Raw genomic sequence first — 22,196 nt, forward strand, 5'->3', positions numbered from 1 at the left:
AAATATATACAAATCGAACTGTTTGGCAACACATTTATCACTGGCAGATGGCAACACCACTGTTAGCTTGGGGAGGCACGTATGGATTAATGAAGAAGGAGAATGAATAATTGCTTTCAGATAATTTGCAGTGTATGTCAGATATGTCCCTGCGGTCTTGAAGGTTGTGAATGATTCTAAATGCTTTTCTCATTATCTGAGAAAAGTTTTAGAATTACAAGAGACATTTCATTTTGTCACCTTCAGCAACAAGGAAGCATCGAGGCAAGCCTCCGCAGTGTGGTTACCTCCGAACCCTGACAGCACAGATGCAATACTTAAAATCATCTTTCTGCATTAGGACCGCCCAGTTGCAAGGTTTAGGGATGACAGACAGGAGGATGGAGACACTTTCAGTGACTAAAATTCAGACTTTTTTTCCTAACATGCTGAACAGTTTATGTCACAATGCTATTTGAACAGTTGTAATTTATATCCACTGAACTGTGACACTGTGTTCACTGAAGGTTAAGATGTAATAAAGAATTGACTGCAAAATCCTGGATTGTAAATACAAGTCTTACCTAAAAACACAGCCAAAAAGCTGGGAAAGGACCTTACTTATTTTCCCAGATTAAGACTGGTAAGTAGGACCGAAGCTTTTTCCATATATGAAGTGTGTACTTGAGAGAAATACACAGTGTGCTGAGGGAAACAGCATTTCTTGGAATGCCACTTAAGGCAAGCCTTGTCCTTTTCATGTCACAAAGTCATCTCCCGGCAGCTCTTGCACAGGAAGGTGGGGGAGGAAAAGTGATGTGACTGCCAGGGAGGAAAACTATCCCAAATTCCTGAAAATTCACTGGATCTGGGGCAGAAGGCTTTGCTAGGAGGTCCCCCCACCATTATACAAGCCACGGACACCTGACGGAGAAGTGGAGGTTGGTAAGTGGTCACCCATCTCCCCTTCTGCAGCAGCTCTCCCCTCCAAGGCCAGAGCAGACCCTTCCCCACAGCCCATCCTCCCAGCAGACCCCACCACCTTCCCACCAGGTCCCCCTTACTTGAAGGCTGCCCAGCCCAGATGAACGGGCAGCTCGTCAACCCACTGCTCATCAGCCGCCGCCGGCTGATCTCCCCTCTCCGCTCCTTCCCGCTGGGAGCAGCATTCCATGCCAACTCATCTTCCTCCGATTCTCTGCTCTGGCTTTCAGCCAGGACGTGTGCAGGCTGCGGACTCTTCTGCTCTCAACTAAACCCAACGCTGCCCCTTAGAAACGCCCCCGCCCCAGGTCTGTCATAGGCCAGTTTATCATTAGTACCTCATAGATTGTTTATTGTATATAATAGAAATCAAATAAACCCGAAGACGTACTGTATCAAAAATAGAAAACATGTTTAGATGTTCTAAATACATAAATATATTTATAAATCCGGCTTCTTTTTTTGAAGCATTGTGTCCATTTTGTTCAGTGAGACTCTTTGCAGACTCAAAACTGCCAGAAGAGACAAGAGTCAGAAAACATTGTGAACGTGAATACATGAAAGATGACAGTTTAGGGTCCAAGACTTGCCCAAGAGTCCCAGACAGTTTACAACCTTAGATCAGTCCAGGCTGGAAATGAGGCTGATCATAGAAGTGGGTTAAACCCACTAAATCTAAGATCAGGTTACAAGAAGTACTGAAGAGATCCAGTGATCACTATAATATCATCTTAAAAACATCTCCATCAAGGACATACTCAAGCTACACTGACAAGGTAAACTGGTGCTCAGAAAATGGAGCAGAGGGTATCTAACACGGATCCAGCATGCAAACGAACAGAGGGAACCGAATGTTCGAATCTAAAGGGCTTTCAGATGACACCCAGTGTCAGAGGGCACTTTGGGGAGCCCTCACAAAGAGACTAGAAAAACACCTGCGCTGTTTTGCAGCCATTTAAAACCCACAGATTTAGGCATTTCACCAAAGATTGCAAATTGAACCAAGGACAGAAGGCAGATGTCGTATTTCCACAATGCTCCCTGCCTTAACAATCAGCAAGGCAAATTGTGTGCTGACGAAACGAAGACGTTAGTGACTGGGGCCTAAACATCCAGTGCTTTACACAGGGGAAAGGGGACTGGTTTATTGCTGGCAAGTTATCCTGCTGAATACTGGAACCTGAAGGACGAAGCGTTTCAGAGCCCAAGACCAGGGAAAAGGTCTTGGCAAATGTCACTCGGGGAAGCACCTGTCTAGAAGCATCAACGTGAAGCAAAATTGGGGACTTAAAACCTATCAGAAAAATGGAAAGAAAAGGCACAGAAAACAAATCGGGGGGGGGGGGGGGGGGGGGGGCGCGGGGCGGGTGGGCGGAAAGAGGCTCTAGATGACCCGTGTGCCGAAGGCAGGACAGCAACTGGAGGAGTTTGTGCAATTCGGAGCAGAGGGCTGGAGCGGGAGCTCGGCGCCTCTCCAGCATGCCATCTGACGGCAGGCCGCGAGGGGGAGCAGCGCACCCGCCCAGCACAGCACCCCTGCGAGCACCAGCCTGGAGCGGCGTTCCCAGCCTATCAGGAAGGCCTCCACGTACAAAATTTTCAGGATGAAGGAGCGAGCTCCACTCAGTATCGTCTCCTCTGCTTTTTTTTTCCTTTTCTCTTTTGTTCCTTCTCTTTTCGGGCTCCAGCTGTGGTAAATGTGATACAGTGAGCATCTAAAAAGTCCAGCAGTTTTGCTTTGGAAATTTTAATGCCGTTCTGTTTCAGCTCTGTGTGCAGCTCAGCCAGTTCAATTGGCTCATAAAAGAGAATCCTGTGGTAAAGGGCTGTGTTTGAACGGATGTAGCACCTTATCGCGTCCAGCTTTTCTTCTTCCCGAGCTGCTACCTGAGATGCAGGAAGCTCCTCTTCTTCCTCCTCAGATTCAAAAGCGCAAGCTTCAAACCCATTCATGAAAGAACTAAAAGCAAGATCAAGTACACCAGAGGTCAAGGAAAGAACAGGCCATCAAGGACAGGGCCAGAGCTCCCCAAATCCCTGGTGGCCAACCCCTGTGACTACCCTCTAGGATCACAGCCTCTCCAATACCAGCACCCACAAAATGAGTGAAGAACAACATGGCATGTGCTCTGCAAACTTCCCTGTCCCAACCATGGCAGTGCTGGTCCTGCTCACCAGCCCTGGAGCCGTCTGGCATTCCGTGCTCCTGACCCATAGCTGCCATACTGCAGTCACCTCTCCCAGTAGTGCTGTGCCGTCCTCTCCCTACCCTAGCTGCAGGTTCTTGGTCAACATCGAGTGCTCCTTGTCGCTCCAACTTGCAGAGACCAGGCATGCCAGATTTGGGCCTGGCCTACACGCAGCCACAAGCACTTTTGGGTTCTGAGAATAGCTCACTGGGAACGAGACTAAAAAAAGCAAAGCATATTCCTTCTGTAGGAGTGTGTTGACCTTCAAATGACACGTCCAAGGAGGTGGCAGGGCCACTGCAGGCCACATGGACACTCACCTCTGTTTGCCACATTCCTAGCTCATCTCTGTCCTGCACCACTGACTGTTTTGTTTAGTATTTTGTTGCCTTACCTCTGTGAACCAAAAGAGATGTCACTTCCATCCACTGAAGAAACAGCAGACTCCTGAGATGCTGGGAGCATGAGTTCCTCACCATCAGCTGCCAGAGACGACCTCTCCAGAGATACAGATGACCTTTTCTGCTTTTTGGCTCCTTTTGGGCGATGTGTCATTTTAGTTCCCTCCTTGGCTGCTGCACAGCCTGCTTCACAGGATCCGACAAGGTCATCCTCAGCCCTCCCCACAGAGAGCACTGAAGAAGCTGTAGCAACCTGCCTCCTTTTGCCCACAGCCCTCGAGGTATTGCCACGCTTCCCCCCTGCAGTCCGGTCTGCCTTTGACTTCCTAGAGTGTTTGGCCGGGGACTTCTGCAGGGGAGGCTGGGAAGATGGGATTTCACCCTCAAAGTCAGAGTCCACGTCCTGGTGAGTATACTGGAATATCTCCTTCAGCTTCAACACCATCCGGCGTTTTGGGAGAGGGCGGACACCAAATCTGAAAGAGAAAGGGGGGAGCTTAGGTTAAGGTAACGCTGTGCCTTCCACAGTCCCAGCTCAGGAAGAGGCCGAAGTCAGGGATCCAGTGGTCAGCTGGAGAAGTGTGACATGACCTCAGAAAACACTGACTGGAACTTCCACCATGGGTTCGCTTTCAGGCCAGGAGCTTTCTTTCACACTACCTGCCAGCAAGTTTCTGCTCATACAGAGATGTACTCGTGGAGGCAATGCTGACCTGCTCAACTCCTTCTTCAGCTCTGGGGTCTCCATGAGGGAGTAAGCTGGCATCGGTGTCACTGGAGTGCTGGAAGACTTGTCGTTCTCCTGACAGGAAGGTTCTACAGCAGAATGAAATGACTATGATCAGAATTAGTACAGAAAAGACTTAAAATGGCTGGTATCTCCCCCTTTTAGTGGCAGATGTTGAAGTATTATCCAATAATTGTTTAAGTAGCACTACTTTCCTACAAGCTCTTCTAATCATTACTCAGCTTAAGACTGGACAGAACAGTCAACACTTCCCCCCACCCCCTAAACTGGGATACTTGGTTTTTATTGAATTTAAATCAGAAAACAGCTTAAATTAAGACATATGTCAGGTCTGAATACAAAGCCCATTCAGGGCTTTGTTAGAACAGGCAAAGATTACAGGGCAATTAAAAAAACATGTTTACTGAATTCCGTAAAGTGATGGTTTTCCAGGAAGGAGATTTCCTAATAGGGACTTGATGCAGAAGAAACTGAGCAAGTCAAGCTTCTGGGGACCTGCGTTAGATACTGATTTAAGGATACCGATTTACTGATACTGTGAAGCACAGTCAATCTCACACGTCATGTTCTAAACATCTATGGCATAATTAATAATATATTTAATTAAATACTGTGAGATTAATTACCGGTCTTAGATGGAAGGAACCATCCAATGATATGTGCTGGGCATGCAGAGGTCTGTTGCAAGGGCCCAGAACCAGCAAACTGAAGGCAGCACAAGACAGCAGCGCATCAGCAGAGCTTTGCAGGAAAGCCTGCACGAAGCCTACCCACGGGCAGGGACAGGCACCCACCCCCGGCCAGCCTCAACACAAGGAAACCCGCTGTGCTTGCACTGCTGTGCTGCTTACCTGACGTCCTCATGTACGTTAGCACAAGCATCGCTTCATGAGCGTATGAAAAGCAAGACTGTACAAAGCACCCACTACTGCAGGGAACAAATACCCACTGGCATGCAAGCTGAAGGCTGTTCCTGTACCTTCCCATCGCTATCAAAGAACCAGTGTGAACAAAATACAAGTGGCTATGCTCCAGGGATCCCACATTTAGATACGCTCTCTCCCACATCAGAAGATTGTACCTTCTTTGTGCCTGGCCCTGACAATTACTTCAGATCAGGCGGCCAAAAGACCCTTTCCGTGGTCAAGTGAACCACAGGTGAGATGACCACTTAAAATGAAAACAATTTAACCAAGACCAATAGATTTAGTATCAATACAAGCTCTCACCAGGAGTCTTTACAGGATCTGCCTGACAGGCACCTGCTGCAGCTGACACCCTCTGAGACAGAGGGAGCACCTCTGGAAATTCGTCTTCCTCTTCTTCTCCATTCCAGTGATCCCAGAGTTTGGAGTTCAGATAACTTGGTCTACTGCCTGCTGATGAACACACCTCCACAGGACTCTTTTCAAGACAGAGCAAAGGTGTTCTTCTGCCAACAGGGCTTCCTCGAAGAGGGGTACTGCCCTTAATTTCCCATGTGTGGACTGGGCTCTCCCACTGGTCACACCAAGAGCCAGGTCTGGGGCTGCTGGTAGTACAGGTCTTTGCACGGCTGATCTGGTTGGAGCCCTGGCTGTTACCTCTGACTGGTGACACATGCTCAAGCTGCCAGCAGTCATCAATATGGACCAGGGGCTCACCACAAAGCAAGACGCTACTACTCAAAGAAGACAGAGTTACTTCCTTTTCACTGTCCTCTATCTCAATCACACTGGTTTTTGTTTTATCTTCCAGTGACTGCTCATGGCACAGAGACACAGGTTTGGATAAAAATGAGATCTTGGCACATTTGCTTTTTATGTTGGTGTGACCAGGGGAGAGGAGAACTGGATCCACTGGAGAAACTGGTAGGGAGTTCTCGGAAAATGATCCTGCTGCTGGGCTGCTGGGAGGCCTCCTTTCACTGACTGAGTTCTCCTTAGGCAAATGTTTGTCTGACAGTGTTGTTTCACACACTTTTATTAAATTTCCAGTCATGTCATGGTTACTATCACCTGCTGCTAAGTTCTTTCTGCTAAGTTTAGATCCTGGCCTCTTTAAAGAATTAATACTTGTGACCTGAGTCTGCGTTGATGAACTTCTGCTTTTGCTCAGAACTGGTGTGTCTGGCACTAGCCAGGAGCCATCTGTACCTGAAGACGTTTCATGACCAAGCCTTTTTTCAGGGCTCAGGTTTGGATTCTGTTTGCTCTCCATACAAGCATCTATTTGTCTGCTGAGAGGCACTTCAGTGGACACCTTTACATTGTTACTTATATGCACTGTATCTGTAATGTCACACGAGACCTGCATTGATCTCTGCTCTGTTTCAGTGACTGAGGAGTTATGTTCAGGTTCTGGTATCTCAGGACTTTGTTCTATGTTTGTACATTTCAGTTGCCCAGGGATTTCCATTTTCTTCAGAATGGAGCCTGACTCTGGTGACTTCTTGTCTTGTAACTCCAATTCATCATCAGAAGATAAAACAATAACATCACCCTCCCTGTTCCCCTGAGCTGCAACATCCTGAGTCCTGATGACCAGTGATGACAACACTGGGACACATGTATGCTTGTTTACATCAATGTGGGGAAGCTCTGCTGGAGCAATTGTGGTGTTGTTTCTTGATGCAGTATCCAGCTCGTTGGCTTTCTGAAAGTGTATTTCATCAGATGGGTGTGACTTTTCCTTTTTGTTTTGCTTTGGTGTTGACACATGTTCTCTGGCAAACTTTCTCTCTGATTTTGGAGATGCAGGTGAACAGCCAACAGCAGGAAAAAGGGACGTGTAAGGTTTGGGAGGAGGACTCCCATAAAAACCGCTTCTGTGAGGAGAGAGGTCTTTTTGTGACACACCGTACAGAAGTGAATCATTAACATCAACATGTTTTTCACTGGGAGTATTTCCTGGTTCTTTGATAGATTCTTTCACTGGGGAAGGTTCACAGTCATTTCTCTGAGTTGCAGAAGACAAGCATTCATAACTTTCATTTATATTAGCATCACTGTGGAAGCCAGGAAGCTGTTTTTCACAGAGATCTGCCTCATCATGCAAGTCCTGAGATGACCCGGAATCCTTCACACCTTCACATCTCCTAACAGTCTCTCCTTCGTTAGTGGTAGCACCATGGGATGCTATGTCCCATTTTTGAGGTTCACTGTGGTGAGGCACAAAAGCGGTCTGTGGATCATTCACACTCCTGCACCTATTTATATTCTGCATTTTCTCTTCTTGGGCAGATGCGTCACGTGTAGATCTTTCCACATCATTGTCATCCCTCAGATCTTTGAAGCTGTTGCCTAATGGAGCAGGTTCAGCTCTCTTTACCTCTTCCTCCTCAGTCTGCTCATTTGTGCCTTGCGCTGCCTCAGTATCACTGCAGATGCTGCAGTCTGTTCCCTCGCTCGCCTCTGTTTCACCTTGTGCCATCTTTCTCTGAGTTGCAGCAAACTCATAGATTTCCTCCAGCTCCTGTTCACCCACCCCACAGTCGTCTTCCTTCTGGCATTCAGGATTCAGCATACCTACTTCTTCCTCATCTTCACCTACCCACACTGACTTCAAGAGGTCTTGGAAGTTCTCAGCTCTGTCCTCACAATCTCTGTCATCCCTCACAGAGATAAGATCATCTTCTGAATCCACTCCAGAAGACCCCTGACTCTCTCCTGTGTTGTTTTCACACTTTGCCATCAGTTCCCTCACACCAAACCTGCAAGGATATAATAGTAATGTTAGTATTTTCCTCCTCCAGTATTTCTTCACCATTTGGCTGCCTGATCACTCTTGTAAAAAAGAATTTGCATGAAGATGCTGGTTTCCTAAGATAAAATCTGGAATTTCCTTTTCCAGGTGTCACTCACATGAAAGCATCAGGCTCACTCTTCCTTTTTTTGTTTGAGACTAAACAGCTATACAACTACACTAAATCCTCTTTCCCGTTTGCATAGGTGAGAGCCCCGTGGAATGGCTGGAGCTGTATAATGTCTGTTATGTGCAAGTTTCATGGCTTTCTGGAGTGATAGGGCACCCCTGTACATATATTTTGGCAAGACCCAACCATTTCCCCCCCCATATCTCAGCAGCTGCTTCTCTTTCAAGCTCTTTACTCAGCACACACTCAGGATCACACCGAGAGCATGGCTGACACAACAGATCAGTTTTAAGCATCCAATACATTCTGCAAGTGTTGTTCAGATCAAGTGCATCACCAGTGCAGCGCTTTGATAGTCACATATAGAAGATATGCTCATCATTGTCAATATCAGTGGTCAACAAACATCCTGAGAAAAAACTCTTGGCAAAAGTCTGCTAAGCATATACTGAACATAGAAAATCACACAGATACAACCTCAAGAGAGACTCATGGAAAATATGGGGGTAGGATATTCTTATGTGCAAGTTTCATTTAAGATGTGAGCAGATGACCATGGAATTTGTAAGCCATTAAAATTGCAACGGAAGGTATCAGGTTGGGGTCTGTGGGGCTGAAAGCACAAAGGGATCCAAAACATGCTCACGACACAAACCTGGCAGCCAGAGCCCCCACCTGGGGCAGCACCCTAGCAGGGATGTCAGCATCAGCAGCATAAAGGTATCGCAGGAATGCACACACCGCCTCTCCAGTCACATCGCTCAGCAGCACACGGCGTGTCTGTGCGTTCCCATCCTCCTCCACTAAGAATCCTTGGCTGTGAACCTGGGGTAAGAGGAAAGCAAAGGAAGTCTGTTTGCTATAAAGGAACAGCAATACCAATGTTCTTTTTCCCATCAGCTTAGTCCTTTCCTATGCCAGTCTTAACCCTGGGACCAGGACCTGATGGCTCAGAGGGAAGCTAAGATGACCGGTTATGCAGGGTTCTATATGGAACAGGCCATTTTCTTCCTGACCCTACAGCTGTGAGCTTTGATAAAGTTTAACTACTCATTTTAGTCACACATATAAAAGATGGTCTTAAAGAGTTCTCCAGTTAGTTTTGGAATCAAATTACTTCCCCGAGCACAATTTCCAGAGTTATCTGCACCTGTGTACAAGTGAGCTTCCTCTGATTGTTTTGCATTTACCTACCGTTGTTGACACACTGCCAAAACCCCGGTTCTCCTCATGTCTCACAGGAAAAGAGACACCATACAAAATACTACTTCACTGAACTATTATCTGTGTGGGTCCAACTTGACCTCAGATTTTGGCAAAAATGCATCTCCAGTTCAGTAAGGTCTCACTTCCTTTGCAGCCAAATCACATATTGTGCTATCTGAAACACCCTCCAAAGTTAAGGGATGCCATGCGACAGAAAACACGAGCTCCGAAGTCATCTCTGATTAATTACTGTCTCCTTTTTACCCAAAATCTTCCACAAAGAAGAGCACTCCCTCACCTATACCAAAAATAAACATGAAATGCTGCCCTGCAGGTGGGGACTTAAGAGGAAAACAACCATCTGCAGGCATCAAAAATACAGCGTAGGGCCAATCCCACAGCTCTACCTACACAAATGAATCCTGTCCATGAAAACAGTGGATGGGAATGCTGAAGCCAGACAGAATTGCAGGGAAATAATGAGAGAACGTGGCTAACCCAATAGCTTATAAGGTCCTTTGATCTGTGGGCACACACACATTTGCTAATAGTTAGGAATTTTTTAAAGAATCTTCACATTAAGACTGCTGTATGGCATATATGAACTTGCTTCCCATCCCTGAACTTTCATGGACCCCTTAGAAACGGCCTGAGCCACCCTGGGTGGAAACCACTGCCAAAATGCGTGAGGATGAAACTAAACTTTCCAAACGGGCAGCTTTAAAGAAAGCTCCCTTTTTTGGAGATGACAGGCGGCAGCTCCGTGAAAGAGCAGAGTTGAAATGTCTGGCTCGCCACCTTTTACTGGCTCAACGGGAAGCTGCACGGGAGCAGGCTGGGAACTACTGAACCCAAAATGCTTCTGGGAACACAAGGACTACTTCACTAGCCTTGCAAAAAACACAGTTCAGTGCAGCTACCTACAAAGCCACCGTAACAGTGACGAAACCTCTATGCAAGTTATTTTAAAGTACTTTCTAGAATCTTTCTACTCCATATTGAACCTTCTCAGCCTGGGTGACAGGCAGGACACACTAAGATGGACAAGGCAGCCTGCACTAGTACAGGTGCAAAAATTCAAGGGCTAAAAGCATTTAAGAAGCTTCCTCCACTGCTCGCGTCCAGAATGCAAGGAAGGATCCTTGCCTCCCTGTAGCTGCCGCAGATAAATTACCACATTTTCAAGCACTTTTTCAGGATTGTGGTTCCCTAAGCTGAAATACTACCGCAGGTCCAGAGGCACTTGCCATTAGGCCCAGCAGGGCTCTGTGCCGATTCTAGAGCATTAACTGATTGTAGGTGTTGGCAGTCCGGGCTTTTCTGAAGCGGAGGAAAGCACGTCAACAGTACTTACAGCTTGCATGGCCTGTGGACACCGTGCGTACAACACAAACATGTGGGCATAAAAGACTTCCCCACAGTCCACCTGGAACTGGACATCACTTAAGTGGGGGTTGTTGACCATTGCACTGAAATCTTCAGCCAGCAACCTGAGAGGGGACTAGAACACAGAAGGAACACAAAGACAGAAGTTAGGTTACAGCTGTCAAACATTTCCCTGAAAAATAAGAAGGGAATAACCCAGTTTATCAGCACTGCTGTACTGTGGGCCCCAGTCTGGATACGCTGCCTTTGCCTCCTGAAGATAATCATCAGCATTATCAACTTCAGGTCTTCTGTATGACTAATAAGCAGACAAGTCTAACAGACATCTCTGGCTTTATTTTCCTCTACTTTTTTACCATCTGGCAATTGTGAAGAAAGGGCAGTTGTGTTGTATTCTACTGTACTTGTTCTGTCTTGTATTACAGCACATTATCACCCCCAGATCTTCACCACACCACTTCCTGATGTGGTCTAGCCACTGCCAGCAGTTGGCCTCTTGATCTACTGCCTTCCACCACATTTTCAGGAAACTATAATTTCCACTTTAAAAGACTTGAACTCGATTCACTATAATTAGAGTAAGAGGAAAGCAGATGATTCAGGGATGGAGTAATGAGCCTTTCTTCTCTCGTTCACTGCCTGGCAATGACAGCTGAGAAGAGCAGCTCTGCAACAAGGAGCCCACATAGAATAAAACTAATACAGGTGTCCAGTTCAAAGGAATTTATGTGCATGTTACTAAAGCCCCTTTTGAAAATGCAATCAACTACAAAAAAGAAACATAATTTCTATTAACAATCTAGAACCCCTTGCTGGAATTTTGAGGAGGGCTGGTTGACCGAGCTACCTGTTGACTGATTACTGGTGATGTTAAGGTCAGGCCTGGGGTATGCTGCCAAAGACAGCAATGCTGGATGCTCTGTTTCTGCTCTGGAGCTGCTCCCAAGTACAAACCCACCCCAGGCAATCTTCTCAAGACTCAGATCCCCCTAGGCAAGTGTTGCGGCTCTGGAGGTGGCCAGTGGCAGGGAAGTGTGAAATACCCTCAGCTCACAGCTGAGAGGCTGGCTGACTGTAAGTGGAAACCAGTTTGTAGTTAACACACTAAGGACTGACCTTGTGCTTTTCAAACCTACTGTAGAGTTCAGGAACTGCAAGTTTTATTCCAGTGAACATCTGTGTGAGATGCAGTTCCACCTGGAACAACAAAGCTCTTTATTTTATTAGCAGGTTTCTACATTAGCAGCGGACTGTGGAAACCCAACCTTTCTACTCACTCCAGCACGTGTTTGTGGGCAGACAACACTAATTAGCACCAAAACAGCAGCACATGCTGGAACACTTCTTACAAGCCTTCATAGGTGGGCTAGAGAAGACTCTGCGTGTCCTGGCAGTGGTGTGGACTGATCTCCAAGGGGAAGACAGGAAGCTCAGTCTGGAAACTAATCTGATGTTTCTTGCTTTCTTATTCTTGGCAGGTAGGATACCTGCAAGACAGTACCGCAGGAAGCCAGCAAACACAGACTCCTGATGCTACGTTCCAGGCAGTAAGCCCAGAACAGCTTTCCTGCTGATGCTAAAATTACAAATCAAGAACGGGGAAATTAAGTAAGGCTAGAAACCTCCTGGCTGCACTACTCTCTGTGCAAAGCAGACTGGTCTAAAGACAGCTCCAAGCCGGTATGTGCTGCTGTTGGAGAACACACCACAACACTCTCTCCTGCTGCTGAGGCCAGCTAGACTGGACTCCACAGATGTGACAAGGGTCTTAAGCATGGGTGGGGGCATGCATTACCAGTGCAATGATGGATTTGCTTTACATGGTTACTCTGCCTGTGCTCACATAAAGCACGACTCTCTCCCACTGGCAATCCAACTCTTCAGCAACACTTCATTTGCTCAGGAAAACTATTATGGATTCAAACTAAATCTGAAACAAATGATCAAACTGGTTTTTCTAGTAGCAACTGAGTTTCAACAACAGTATCAGAACAGTTTCTGTATTGCTAAAGGCCTCTGGTTTAATAGACTCAGAACCTTATAAAACAAAATGTTTTTTCCTGCTAAGGTTTGTTGTTTTTTCTTTTTTTTTTTTTTTAATACCCCCAAATAATACCTTGAGTTTCTGTAACAAGTAGCTGGGGTGCTCAAGTTTCATACTGATTCCCACCTGAAAGAATTGTCTCCTTTTAGAAGCCCCTTAATTCTGTAAGTACAATATGAAAGTGCATTTTCAGGGCATCAAAATTTATCTAGCACCAAAAGCTACTAGCTTTCATGACATGATTATTTATTACCAAACCAAAGATAATAAGTTTCACCAGATAAAGTGGATTACCTTGATAAGAAAATGAATTTATTTTTTTTAATATGTACTCCAATTGAAGAAAACTGGTTATACATCCATGGGGGATTACATATCCACTGGTGCATCTGGGGTAAGATGTGAGCTACAGAACGCTACTGGCTTGATAAAAAAACAATCTCTGAATTACTAGCTTGTATTCTTCACCAAGTCATCACGGTGAGCGCACTGCTAGATCCTCTGATATGTATTCCCACAACTGAGGATTTTCTATACTAAACCTTTTTAAAGCTCACATTAGCAGCAAAAAAGTGCTTATCTTCCACGGACCTCACAGCATTCCACATCATCTACTGGCTTTTACACCAGATGAGAGAATTTAGTCCGTCAGCCAGTCCTTGCAGGAATTCTTTCTTCCACTGCAAGGCACAGCACGAAGAGGAAGGTGACAGAGGAGGAACAGCTTCCATTCAGAACTACCGAAAGTAGCTGGGTGTGTGAGTGTGGAGGAAGCACCAGGCAGCTCTGTCTCTTCTGGGCTGCAGCCGATTTTCTCTTGGCTAGCCTGGGCATTAAAGCAGAGTACTTGCCTAATGTGGTGCAGCTGCACCCCTAGTTCCTACTCCCAAACACTCCTAGTGCTGTAACTCTTTAACCTGGTTCTCTTCATATCTACTATGCACAGATTGTCCTTCTGTTACCTGTCAGTTTAAATCATCTCTCTCATCAGGTGGGACAAGTACTGGGAAATCCACAGGCTTGCTTGTGGGCATCAATGAAATACCACCATGTGTGCTGATCACCTGTGCCCACGATAATTCTGAGTGACTGTGAACCTTAAGCACCTCTTTGTTTCTATGGAAAGGAATGGGAAATATTCCATACTTCTGTGAATTACTCAAGTGCAACAGCTTCTTTTTTACAGTGATAAACACAGACAAAGAATGGAAAAAGGGTTGCCCTTACTCTTTTACAGCTGCTTGTCAGGAGGCTCTTCTCTTTGGACCGGGGCACAAAGCCACTATGTGGAATATCGCTGCAAGTCAGTTCTTTTCCTCAAAGAAGAAAACGCACATCATAAATCACATACAACTTATTTGGGAGACACAGTGATGTAGGAACTCCTAACAGGATCCTTGCCATGAACAGGTCCCTGAGACAGCTGCTATAACCAGCCTGAGTTGAAGGCTCAGCCTCTCCCTCATGCCTTTACTGGAGGGTTTGGCTGTGGGCTGTGACAGGCTGTGGATATCTGAGCACCATTCAGCCATGAGCAGCACCGATCTACTGCAGATCTGTGTGTGCCATAATCATCCAGATGGAGGAACTGCAGAATGCAGCATGCTTCTCTGCTTTCACATCTCAGCTTTCCTCCAGTAGGAAAAAAACCTACAACACAGGGTGGTATGCGACACGCTACAGTCTCATCCTAGCAGACAGGCAGAACGTATCTTTGATCTGAATTTCAACCGAGACAAAATGCTGTGGGCCCTAGGGCTCAGAGACAGCCAGTGAAATCAGTGTTGCACAGCCTGAGCCCTGTGGTAGCCTATGGAGGGCATAGATCAGGATGCAGAGCAACAGAAAGAATTAGTATCTTCAGAAACAGGTTCTGGTGCATTAGTGTCTGCAGAGTGTTTTTCCTCCACCTGGTCTCATTTACACACACAACAGACATTTATGCTATTAGAATTTTATATATCTTTATATATATATATGTATGTGAAAAATTAGAAATTATTTCCCTCACCCAGGAAGCTGTATCTCCACTGAAATCCCAGTATAGTTTTATAGGACCAGGAATCATTTGCTGCACTTTAGTAGGGGAAGTGAGGAATACTATACCCAAGTGAAAATGCAGACAGGTGAACTTAGCAACCACGTTCTCTTTCACAGGTGAACAGGAGACACATAATACGTTCTGTTGAACAGCCAGGCCTTTGTAAGGGATATCATTGACCTTGAAACTTGCAGTTGTGCACCACATGCCACTGGATTTGGGATATTAGAGCTGCCCATCAAGGAATACTAGGTGTTCTGGTTTTTCAACTCCACATAGGTACAGATAAACTACAGCTTTGTGTAACTGATGTACCAACATAAAATCATCCTTTTGCACATCTCTCTCATCCAACTGTCTCAAGCCCTGAAAAGACAGTGCACGCCACAGAAAGACTGTCCAAATAGCAGGGATGAGGATTTTGTCTCAGCTGTTGAACATGTCTGGGCTTACCCTGGCAAAAGATACTTGGACATCTCTAAGGGAATTCTAAAATAAAATTTAGTATCTGCTGCCCAAGAGTTCTTTTAAAAGCTGGGATTTATAAATAATTTCAGAAACGTCAGCTTGACTGTATGTAATGCTTACTGCAGAAAAATGTCCCCCCACAATTATCACCCCTTGGATCAACATCAACATCCTGTGGGTGCTGTCACGGCTCTCCTAACTTAGCACAGCATAGGTCTGGCTCTGGGTAGCTGAAGGGAACAGGGAGCGTGCTCAGAGCTGCCAGAATTTACCTGTCTGCTCTGCTGCCTGAATGTGGCCAACATCAAGGTTCCATTGAGTAAGGGTAAGTCCTTCCCTGGCCAACTCAACTAGGTCCTGCAGGGTCTGAACATCCTTCTGGCTGTGAGATAAAACCTGCTCATCTCCTTCAGGGTCTGACTTGGATTCATTGCAAGTTTGGCCTCCAGCCTCTGTGCAAGTGGACTCATGAGAACTGAGGTCAGGCTGAATTTGCTCGGATACTTTTGGCTGAGCAGATCCCACCGATGGCAAAATGTTCTCTGTCTTATGATTCTAATCAAAAGAGGAGAAAAAAAGACACCAATAAATTAGGTCTCGTTTTATGTATTTGCAGAGCTCAAGAGTACAGTCTCTGCTTCATACTTTTGAAACATCCAGTAAAGGATTACAGCACATTCCCCAGGTACAGGGGCTTCTGAGGCAAAAGTTCTCTGCAGCTTTATGAAGGACTCTCCAGACATAACACAGCTCTGAACAGAAGAAAGGAAACTACAACAAAAAATGCAGAAGAGAGAGTTTCTCCAGGAGCATGTCTGTGCAGCCAGCTGCCAAGCAGGGAAAAAGGATGGTGGAAATGCTCCCACTCCAACATCTAAATATTTCATTATAGCTGGAGCACCTGGCAACAGTCACAGCTGAAGCTCTCCAGGTGCTTCTGTTCTGAGTTCTGAAATGCTTTTGCAGTTACATGTAACTAAATCAGACCTTCACCTTGGAGCTAATATTTTCCAGGTTTGGACTCTGTTTCCCAATAAAAAGTGTTTTGTTTGTTTATTTCTAAGTAAAAATGGTTTAGCCATTTCTGTGAATGGAAAGAGTAAGAGGGAAAACACTCTTCCCATGATTTTAAAGGCTTTCCTACTTTTTATTTTTAAACTTCTCTGGCAATTTTTGGCTTGAACAAAAGATCAAAAATCTTTGTAGAATGGAGTCCCTGGGCTTTGACTAGGAAAGAAATATGAAAAAAAGTACCTATATATGCACAGTAGTTTTTAATAGAAGCACCAAACAATTCAAGAAGAGAATGAGGGAAGGAAGAGAAGTGATATCCTTCTTCTCAGAGAGCAAGTATGTGATAAGAAGAGAGACTAAAAGAGCTTTTTCTATTTCTATAGGCACTTTTTATAAAGATACAGCGCACTGGAAGAAGCAAGAGTTCTAGACAAAAACCAGAATGAAACCGTGGAACTGAAAACTGGATCAAAGCTCCTATGGCCAAGAGACAGTGGGATGCACAGGGAAAGCCTGAACTGCAAATGCTTTGCTCTACCACTCTAGGCGCTCCCACCTATATCTCGGTGCAAGACAAATACCAGTTTTCAGTTTAATCTTTCCACCCAGATCCTTTCTGAGTGCAACACATGGGCAAAGCTCATACTAAAATCAATCAGAGAAAAGTGCCAAGAAGGAAAACAAAAGGCTGCTGCAACCACAGACAAACTCATGGCAAAATGAGCAGGATGGGGTCCCTTTACTCAGTACTCTCTGTTCCCATCAGTTTTATTTTCTGAAAGCTCAAGGAACAGCATAGTAACATGAGCCTTGGTCCCCTCTCCAAAAGGGAGAAATGAAAGTTCAAGATCATAAAACCTAACTGTGTAAGGCCAAGGGACAACAAGGCACAAGCAGTGACTATGCAGAGGCAGGGGATCACTTGTTTAAATACCAAATAAGGAAACAGAAGGGTTACAGGGCAAGTGAACTAGGGCACATAAATAATCAGAGCAAGGACAAAGGAGCATCCCACCTGCATAGGCTTCCAAGGTACAATTGGAGGGGTTAACGCAGCAGTGTAGAATGATTCAGGGTCACAGGGTCCAGTCAGAGCACTGATATTCCATAAAAAGCACTCCTTGGTTTTGGACAATGGCAAGAGCCAGGTTGCTTTCCCAGATTCATCCTCCAAAATCCTACTAGCGGGAAGCTGAGGGGTGGGAGGGAATTCCACCTCTTCTGCAAGCAGCATAGCTACTCGCTCTTGGATCCTTTTGCGGGCCTTCTCTGGGTCCTGAAGCAGTAATGGTGGAGGTGCAGTTGAGACTTTTTTACGCTGTTTTTTCTCTTTAAGAAAAGGAAGAGGAAGCCAAATAAACAAACAGCTGGAAACATGTAGGGCAGAGGAGCTCAGTATGCCAGCTCCTTCAGCTGCTGTAGTCAGTGATGACCAAAAGGCAACTCCAAGGTGAACACAACTCTTCAGATTTCCACAGGTAGTCTGAAGCGTCACACCACCCTTATGGGAATAACGAACTCCAGAAAGGACTGACTCCTGTTCACACTGCTCTGCTGCCTGTTGGGAGCTGTCACACCTCTACAAAATCTGATCATTATGGAAGCAACTGATATCCACACAGTCGAGCTCCCAGACCCCTGGAACAGTGCCTGTATGACAGCGCTTCACAAAAAAGGGAGAGAAAACCACCACCCAATCCATGAAGGACTCCTTTTCTTGTGTGCTGGTCACCAATGGTATCAAACCACAGCTCACACAAACACTGAGCAGCTTTCATTTGGAAATTCTGCGTCTTACTACCTTTGCCTTACTAACGCCCAACCCCAAATCCAACTGGGAGTACTTATTGGCAGGAAGAGACCTGAGCAGGGTCATGAAGAGTGAAGTCTCCCATCTATACAGCACTCAACCCTCTGCCCTGGCAGCTGTCTTCCTTTCTAAACCCTTCTGCAAACTGAAATAGCGAAGCACATGCTCAACAGCATGTAGTATACACATATGTCCACTACAGAAAGACAACAGAGGTAAGAGATAAGGCTGAAAGAGCTGCATTAATCCACGCTGCAGCAGGATGAATATGAAAAAATCCACTGCAGGAGAAAGAACAATACTCTTTTCATGTTATTTCTTCTCACTTCCACGGTTTACAAAACCCAACAGCTTATCTTAGGAATATTTTACAAATTCAAAACAATCAATCAGTGGAAAAAAGCATGAGATGCCTAAGGGATTTCACTAAAACCCATGGACTCCCTGCCACCTCTCTTGACTGTGCATGGATACTGCATATTGTTGAAGCTCTGACAGCTTGAACAAAATAGAAAGAGGGCTGTCCCTCCAATACCCAACAGGAAAGTTTTAGTGAAGAGCAGGCTGTGTTACACTGCTCCTCCAGTAACAGAACCTTTGACACTAACTCGCTTTAACACATACCTGATCCTGGCTTCCATTTGATCGGCAAAGCAGCCACGGGTTTCACATTTGTAACTGATTTTGCCTGTTCCTGCTTTTCTTGCTCCAACAGAGAGCGTGACATTGCCATAGCAACCAGCAAATCTTCATCCTTAGTCTCCATTTTGGCCCTCTTCTGCATTTTTGAGTCCTCTTTGGAGGAGCCTTTTCGCTTTGACCTGCTTGGTTGATTGCTGAAATACAAGAATGCAGCAGGAAGCCGAAGTTAATGTGACTGTATCAGAGACAAGAAACACTAAGCACTCCAGACCAGCTGCTCTACTTGCTCACAGTGATTCCCATATCAAGGATAATGAAAAACTATTCAGTACCTTCTTCCCTAGCAGAGAGCAAAGGATTTCTTATCATCTATGGAATTCAGAGCAATTTAGAGAAATTCTTATTTTGAAAAGGTAAGCACAAGACCACAGCACTGATGTAAGCATCTGCTATCTCTACCTTGAATGCTTTTTTGTACCAAAGGGGAAAAAACAAGTTGACGTGAGGCAAAACCAAGATCACCAGAAAATGCTTTCCCACCCTGCTGCTTCCACAGGTAACAGGCACTGGTCCTTCCACAGCACAAGGGTCTTGGGAGCCCTTCTACAAACTCAGTCAAGCACCACTTGCTGTACTCTGAAGATTCTGCTCAAATCCAAGACAGCAGATGCAGCTCTGTACCAAGCACATTTCAAAACATCACGTCTGTTTCCTCTTTGGCTCAGGGTGTAAAGCACATATATCCAGTACAGCCACAAGCTGAATAGCTGAGGCATTGGCACAACCAATGCTCAGGAGAGACTGCAAGCTCGTGCTATGTGGTTTGCTTAATAAGCTCAAACACACCATTCAGCTTTACAGCATAACTGCCTTATAGAGCACAAAAAATTCTGACAAACCAGTGTAAGATTACTTACTCCCCAATTTGCTCCTGCCTGCTGAGTTTTAAAGTCAGCCACCACTTGACCACTTCTGAAGGAAAACAAGATGATTTCTCCAGCTAAATTCTCCTCATGTGGTAATGGGTCATGAATCTATTTGACCTTCTTTGGACTTGGGGCCCACCCAGCGTGCAAGTCTGCCTTGTTTGTTCATCCCCAGGAGCACAGGTTCAGTATCTCTCAGGCTGAAGAAAATAATCAGCATCTTTAATTTTACCAGCTTACCTGGGACACTGAAGAGGTGCATCACCAAGAGTGGATACCTGCAACTGAACCGCCTGAAGAAGCATCTTAGGAGGAACATCCATCTCGACAGCACAGCGTTTCAAGTGACTGATTCGACTCTGTGGGGTTCGGAACTGCTTCCCACAGATGGGACATTCAGGGACCAGAGGTTTGCTGGAGGATATCTGTGCTTCTTCCATCTCATCCAGACACCTGTGATACAACAGCAAAGCTTATTTACCTCTGAAGACTTTAAAACTGTCCATGCTAAGATTTAAACCACATTAAAGAAAAGGAAGCACAATCATCTCTAATATTTGTAACAGCCAGAAACATCTCCTAAAGAAACAAGAATTATGTGCCCACCACTGTGATGAATATGACATGTAACAGTTACATGGAGATTAGGGCCTCAGAGGCACATTAAAAATATGTTGCTCAAAAGCAAGTGCAGGTAATAACCTTATTTAACTTCATCACATCTTCATCAACTAATTCCTCTTTCTGCATTCATTCTAACATTCCAGCTAACTTTTAAATGACTGTTAAAAAAAGAATCACGCTACCACAGAAATGTTAAGTCTTCCTCACCCAAAAGATGACTACTTCTTGTCATTCTTACCACTTTCATGGGCATAACCACATGCAGTGTCAAGAACGCAAGTGTTTTCAAGTCAGCTATCTCACTTGACAAGGACAGTTGTTCATGTCACAGAAAATGGAGCAGCTGAAATTAACACCATGCTCAAGAGTGCAGGATGATGAACTAATAATCTGTGGTAGGTCAAAATGATGTAAAATTTTTTAATCATTCTTTTGTCCTCTCCAAAGAGATTCAGGCTGTAAAAACCTGGATCTGCAGCACCTATTAGAAAAATCACTCCCTGATTAGGTAATGGCACACAGTACCTACACACACAGAGCTGCCTTAAGAGATCATTCATCTGATGTACTAGGACTGTTGATTACTAGTTTGCCAGTGCATCTATTCGTCCATAGCTTTACCTCTTGTGATGAAGACTGCTATCAAAAAATCATTGCTAATATAACCTAGTAATCTCATCATCTGATTACATGCTTAATAGTTCACAAAGCAGACAATTTCCAAAAAGCATTTCTGACACGCTGTCACTGTTTTACAACCTCTTTCCTCTCAAACAGCAGTAAATATCTGAAGACAGAAACAGCAGTGACACCTCTAGAGCTGCAGGCGCAGACAACCCTAATGAATGCGAGCCACTCAATAACATGATGTAGGACTGGACAAATTAAATCACTTTTGCTTTCTGAAAGTGCTCAAATTAAGAAGTTACAATCATTCAAATGCACTGTTTCTGATATTTTCTCAACAGAGAAGCACAGACTTCTAATTTACAAAGAGCTGTCTACAAAATATATTAACAGTACTTGATACTTACGACTAAGGAAACTGCTCAATTAAGAGCATTCATTTCAGTTTAGTCATCCTTCTGATAGTATCAACTTTCTCTCAGCAAACAGCTTGGATATGCAGTGGTATACTAGATGTCCTTAGACAAACAATTTTTAGCAAAATAGAGCAAACATTACTTTGTTGGCTGAGATCAGTAGATCTCAAAACCTGCAGTAGCGAGTCCTTGTTAATTTTGACACCCCTTTGCAATCACAGCTCCTCTGCCACAGTACTGACAAAACCAGCATTTGCCTTACCACACACAGGCAGAAGCCCTGCAGGGCTAGACAATCAGCCTCCGCTTCGGGATCAAAATGACTTGTTAATTCAAGCCGTAAAGGTCCGTATTACTATGCAGACTCCCCTGCTAACCATGTTCTTCAATGGCTAAGGGGAGTGAGCGGTCTATGAGGTCAAGGGGAATAGGATGCAGAAAGGACACATCATGCCAGCCTTTCACCTGTTAACATGCTGCTCTCGTCGTGTTGTGTTCATGGCTGAGATATCCTTCTGGCAGATCTGACAAAAAAACAAGCCTGCATCCTCCAGGCTTGCCAGGGCTTCCTCTTTGGTTTCCTGCTGAAGAGCCAAAGCCAGAGCACCATCATGTTCCATGGATGGAAGATGGTGGGTATCTGGCAAAGAAGAAAGAGATGATCTGAGACAGAAAGCTAAGAATCCTGTATGAAAGGCGTGGAACCAACATACTTGTCATTATTAGCTTATTAAACTAGACACGTAAAAATTAATTGCCATCTTTCCCTTGCATCTTCACATCTGATCTCTCACAAGGAAATGTACAAACTGCACTCTTCAAATGTGACAGGATGGCA

General features: G+C 45.0%; 1 protein-coding gene across 8 annotated transcripts in view; it reads right to left on the minus strand.

Annotated features, from left to right (window-relative positions):
* Positions 1 to 1,298: 1,298 nt before the first annotated feature.
* SLX4 (SLX4 structure-specific endonuclease subunit) overlaps positions 1,299 to 22,196 on the minus strand; it is a 32,602-nt gene continuing 11,704 nt past the window's right edge. For 5 of the 8 annotated variants that reach the window (XM_055803516.1, XM_055803509.1, XM_055803511.1 and 2 more), the window contains 13 exons: positions 21,824 to 21,998; positions 19,932 to 20,144; positions 18,748 to 18,959; positions 17,329 to 17,642; positions 15,572 to 15,854; positions 14,018 to 14,106; positions 11,863 to 11,943; positions 10,715 to 10,861; positions 8,810 to 8,979; positions 5,531 to 7,992; positions 4,267 to 4,369; positions 3,547 to 4,029; positions 1,299 to 2,923 (listed from right to left, as the gene is read on the minus strand). In XM_055803516.1, the coding sequence (XP_055659491.1) occupies positions 2,587 to 2,923; positions 3,547 to 4,029; positions 4,267 to 4,369; positions 5,531 to 7,992; positions 8,810 to 8,979; positions 10,715 to 10,861; positions 11,863 to 11,943; positions 14,018 to 14,106; positions 15,572 to 15,854; positions 17,329 to 17,642; positions 18,748 to 18,959; positions 19,932 to 20,144; positions 21,824 to 21,998 (5,069 nt within the window). In that variant the 3' untranslated portion in view covers positions 1,299 to 2,586. The remainder of the gene's footprint in view (positions 2,924 to 3,546; positions 4,030 to 4,266; positions 4,370 to 5,530; positions 7,993 to 8,809; positions 8,980 to 10,714; positions 10,862 to 11,862; positions 11,944 to 14,017; positions 14,107 to 15,571; positions 15,855 to 17,328; positions 17,643 to 18,747; positions 18,960 to 19,931; positions 20,145 to 21,823; positions 21,999 to 22,196) is intronic. The other 3 variants (XM_055803513.1, XM_055803515.1, XM_055803514.1) reach the window with 3 other exon arrangements.

This window comes from Falco peregrinus, chromosome 5 (assembly GCF_023634155.1).
Source record: "Falco peregrinus isolate bFalPer1 chromosome 5, bFalPer1.pri, whole genome shotgun sequence".
NCBI lineage: Eukaryota > Metazoa > Chordata > Aves > Falconiformes > Falconidae > Falco > Falco peregrinus.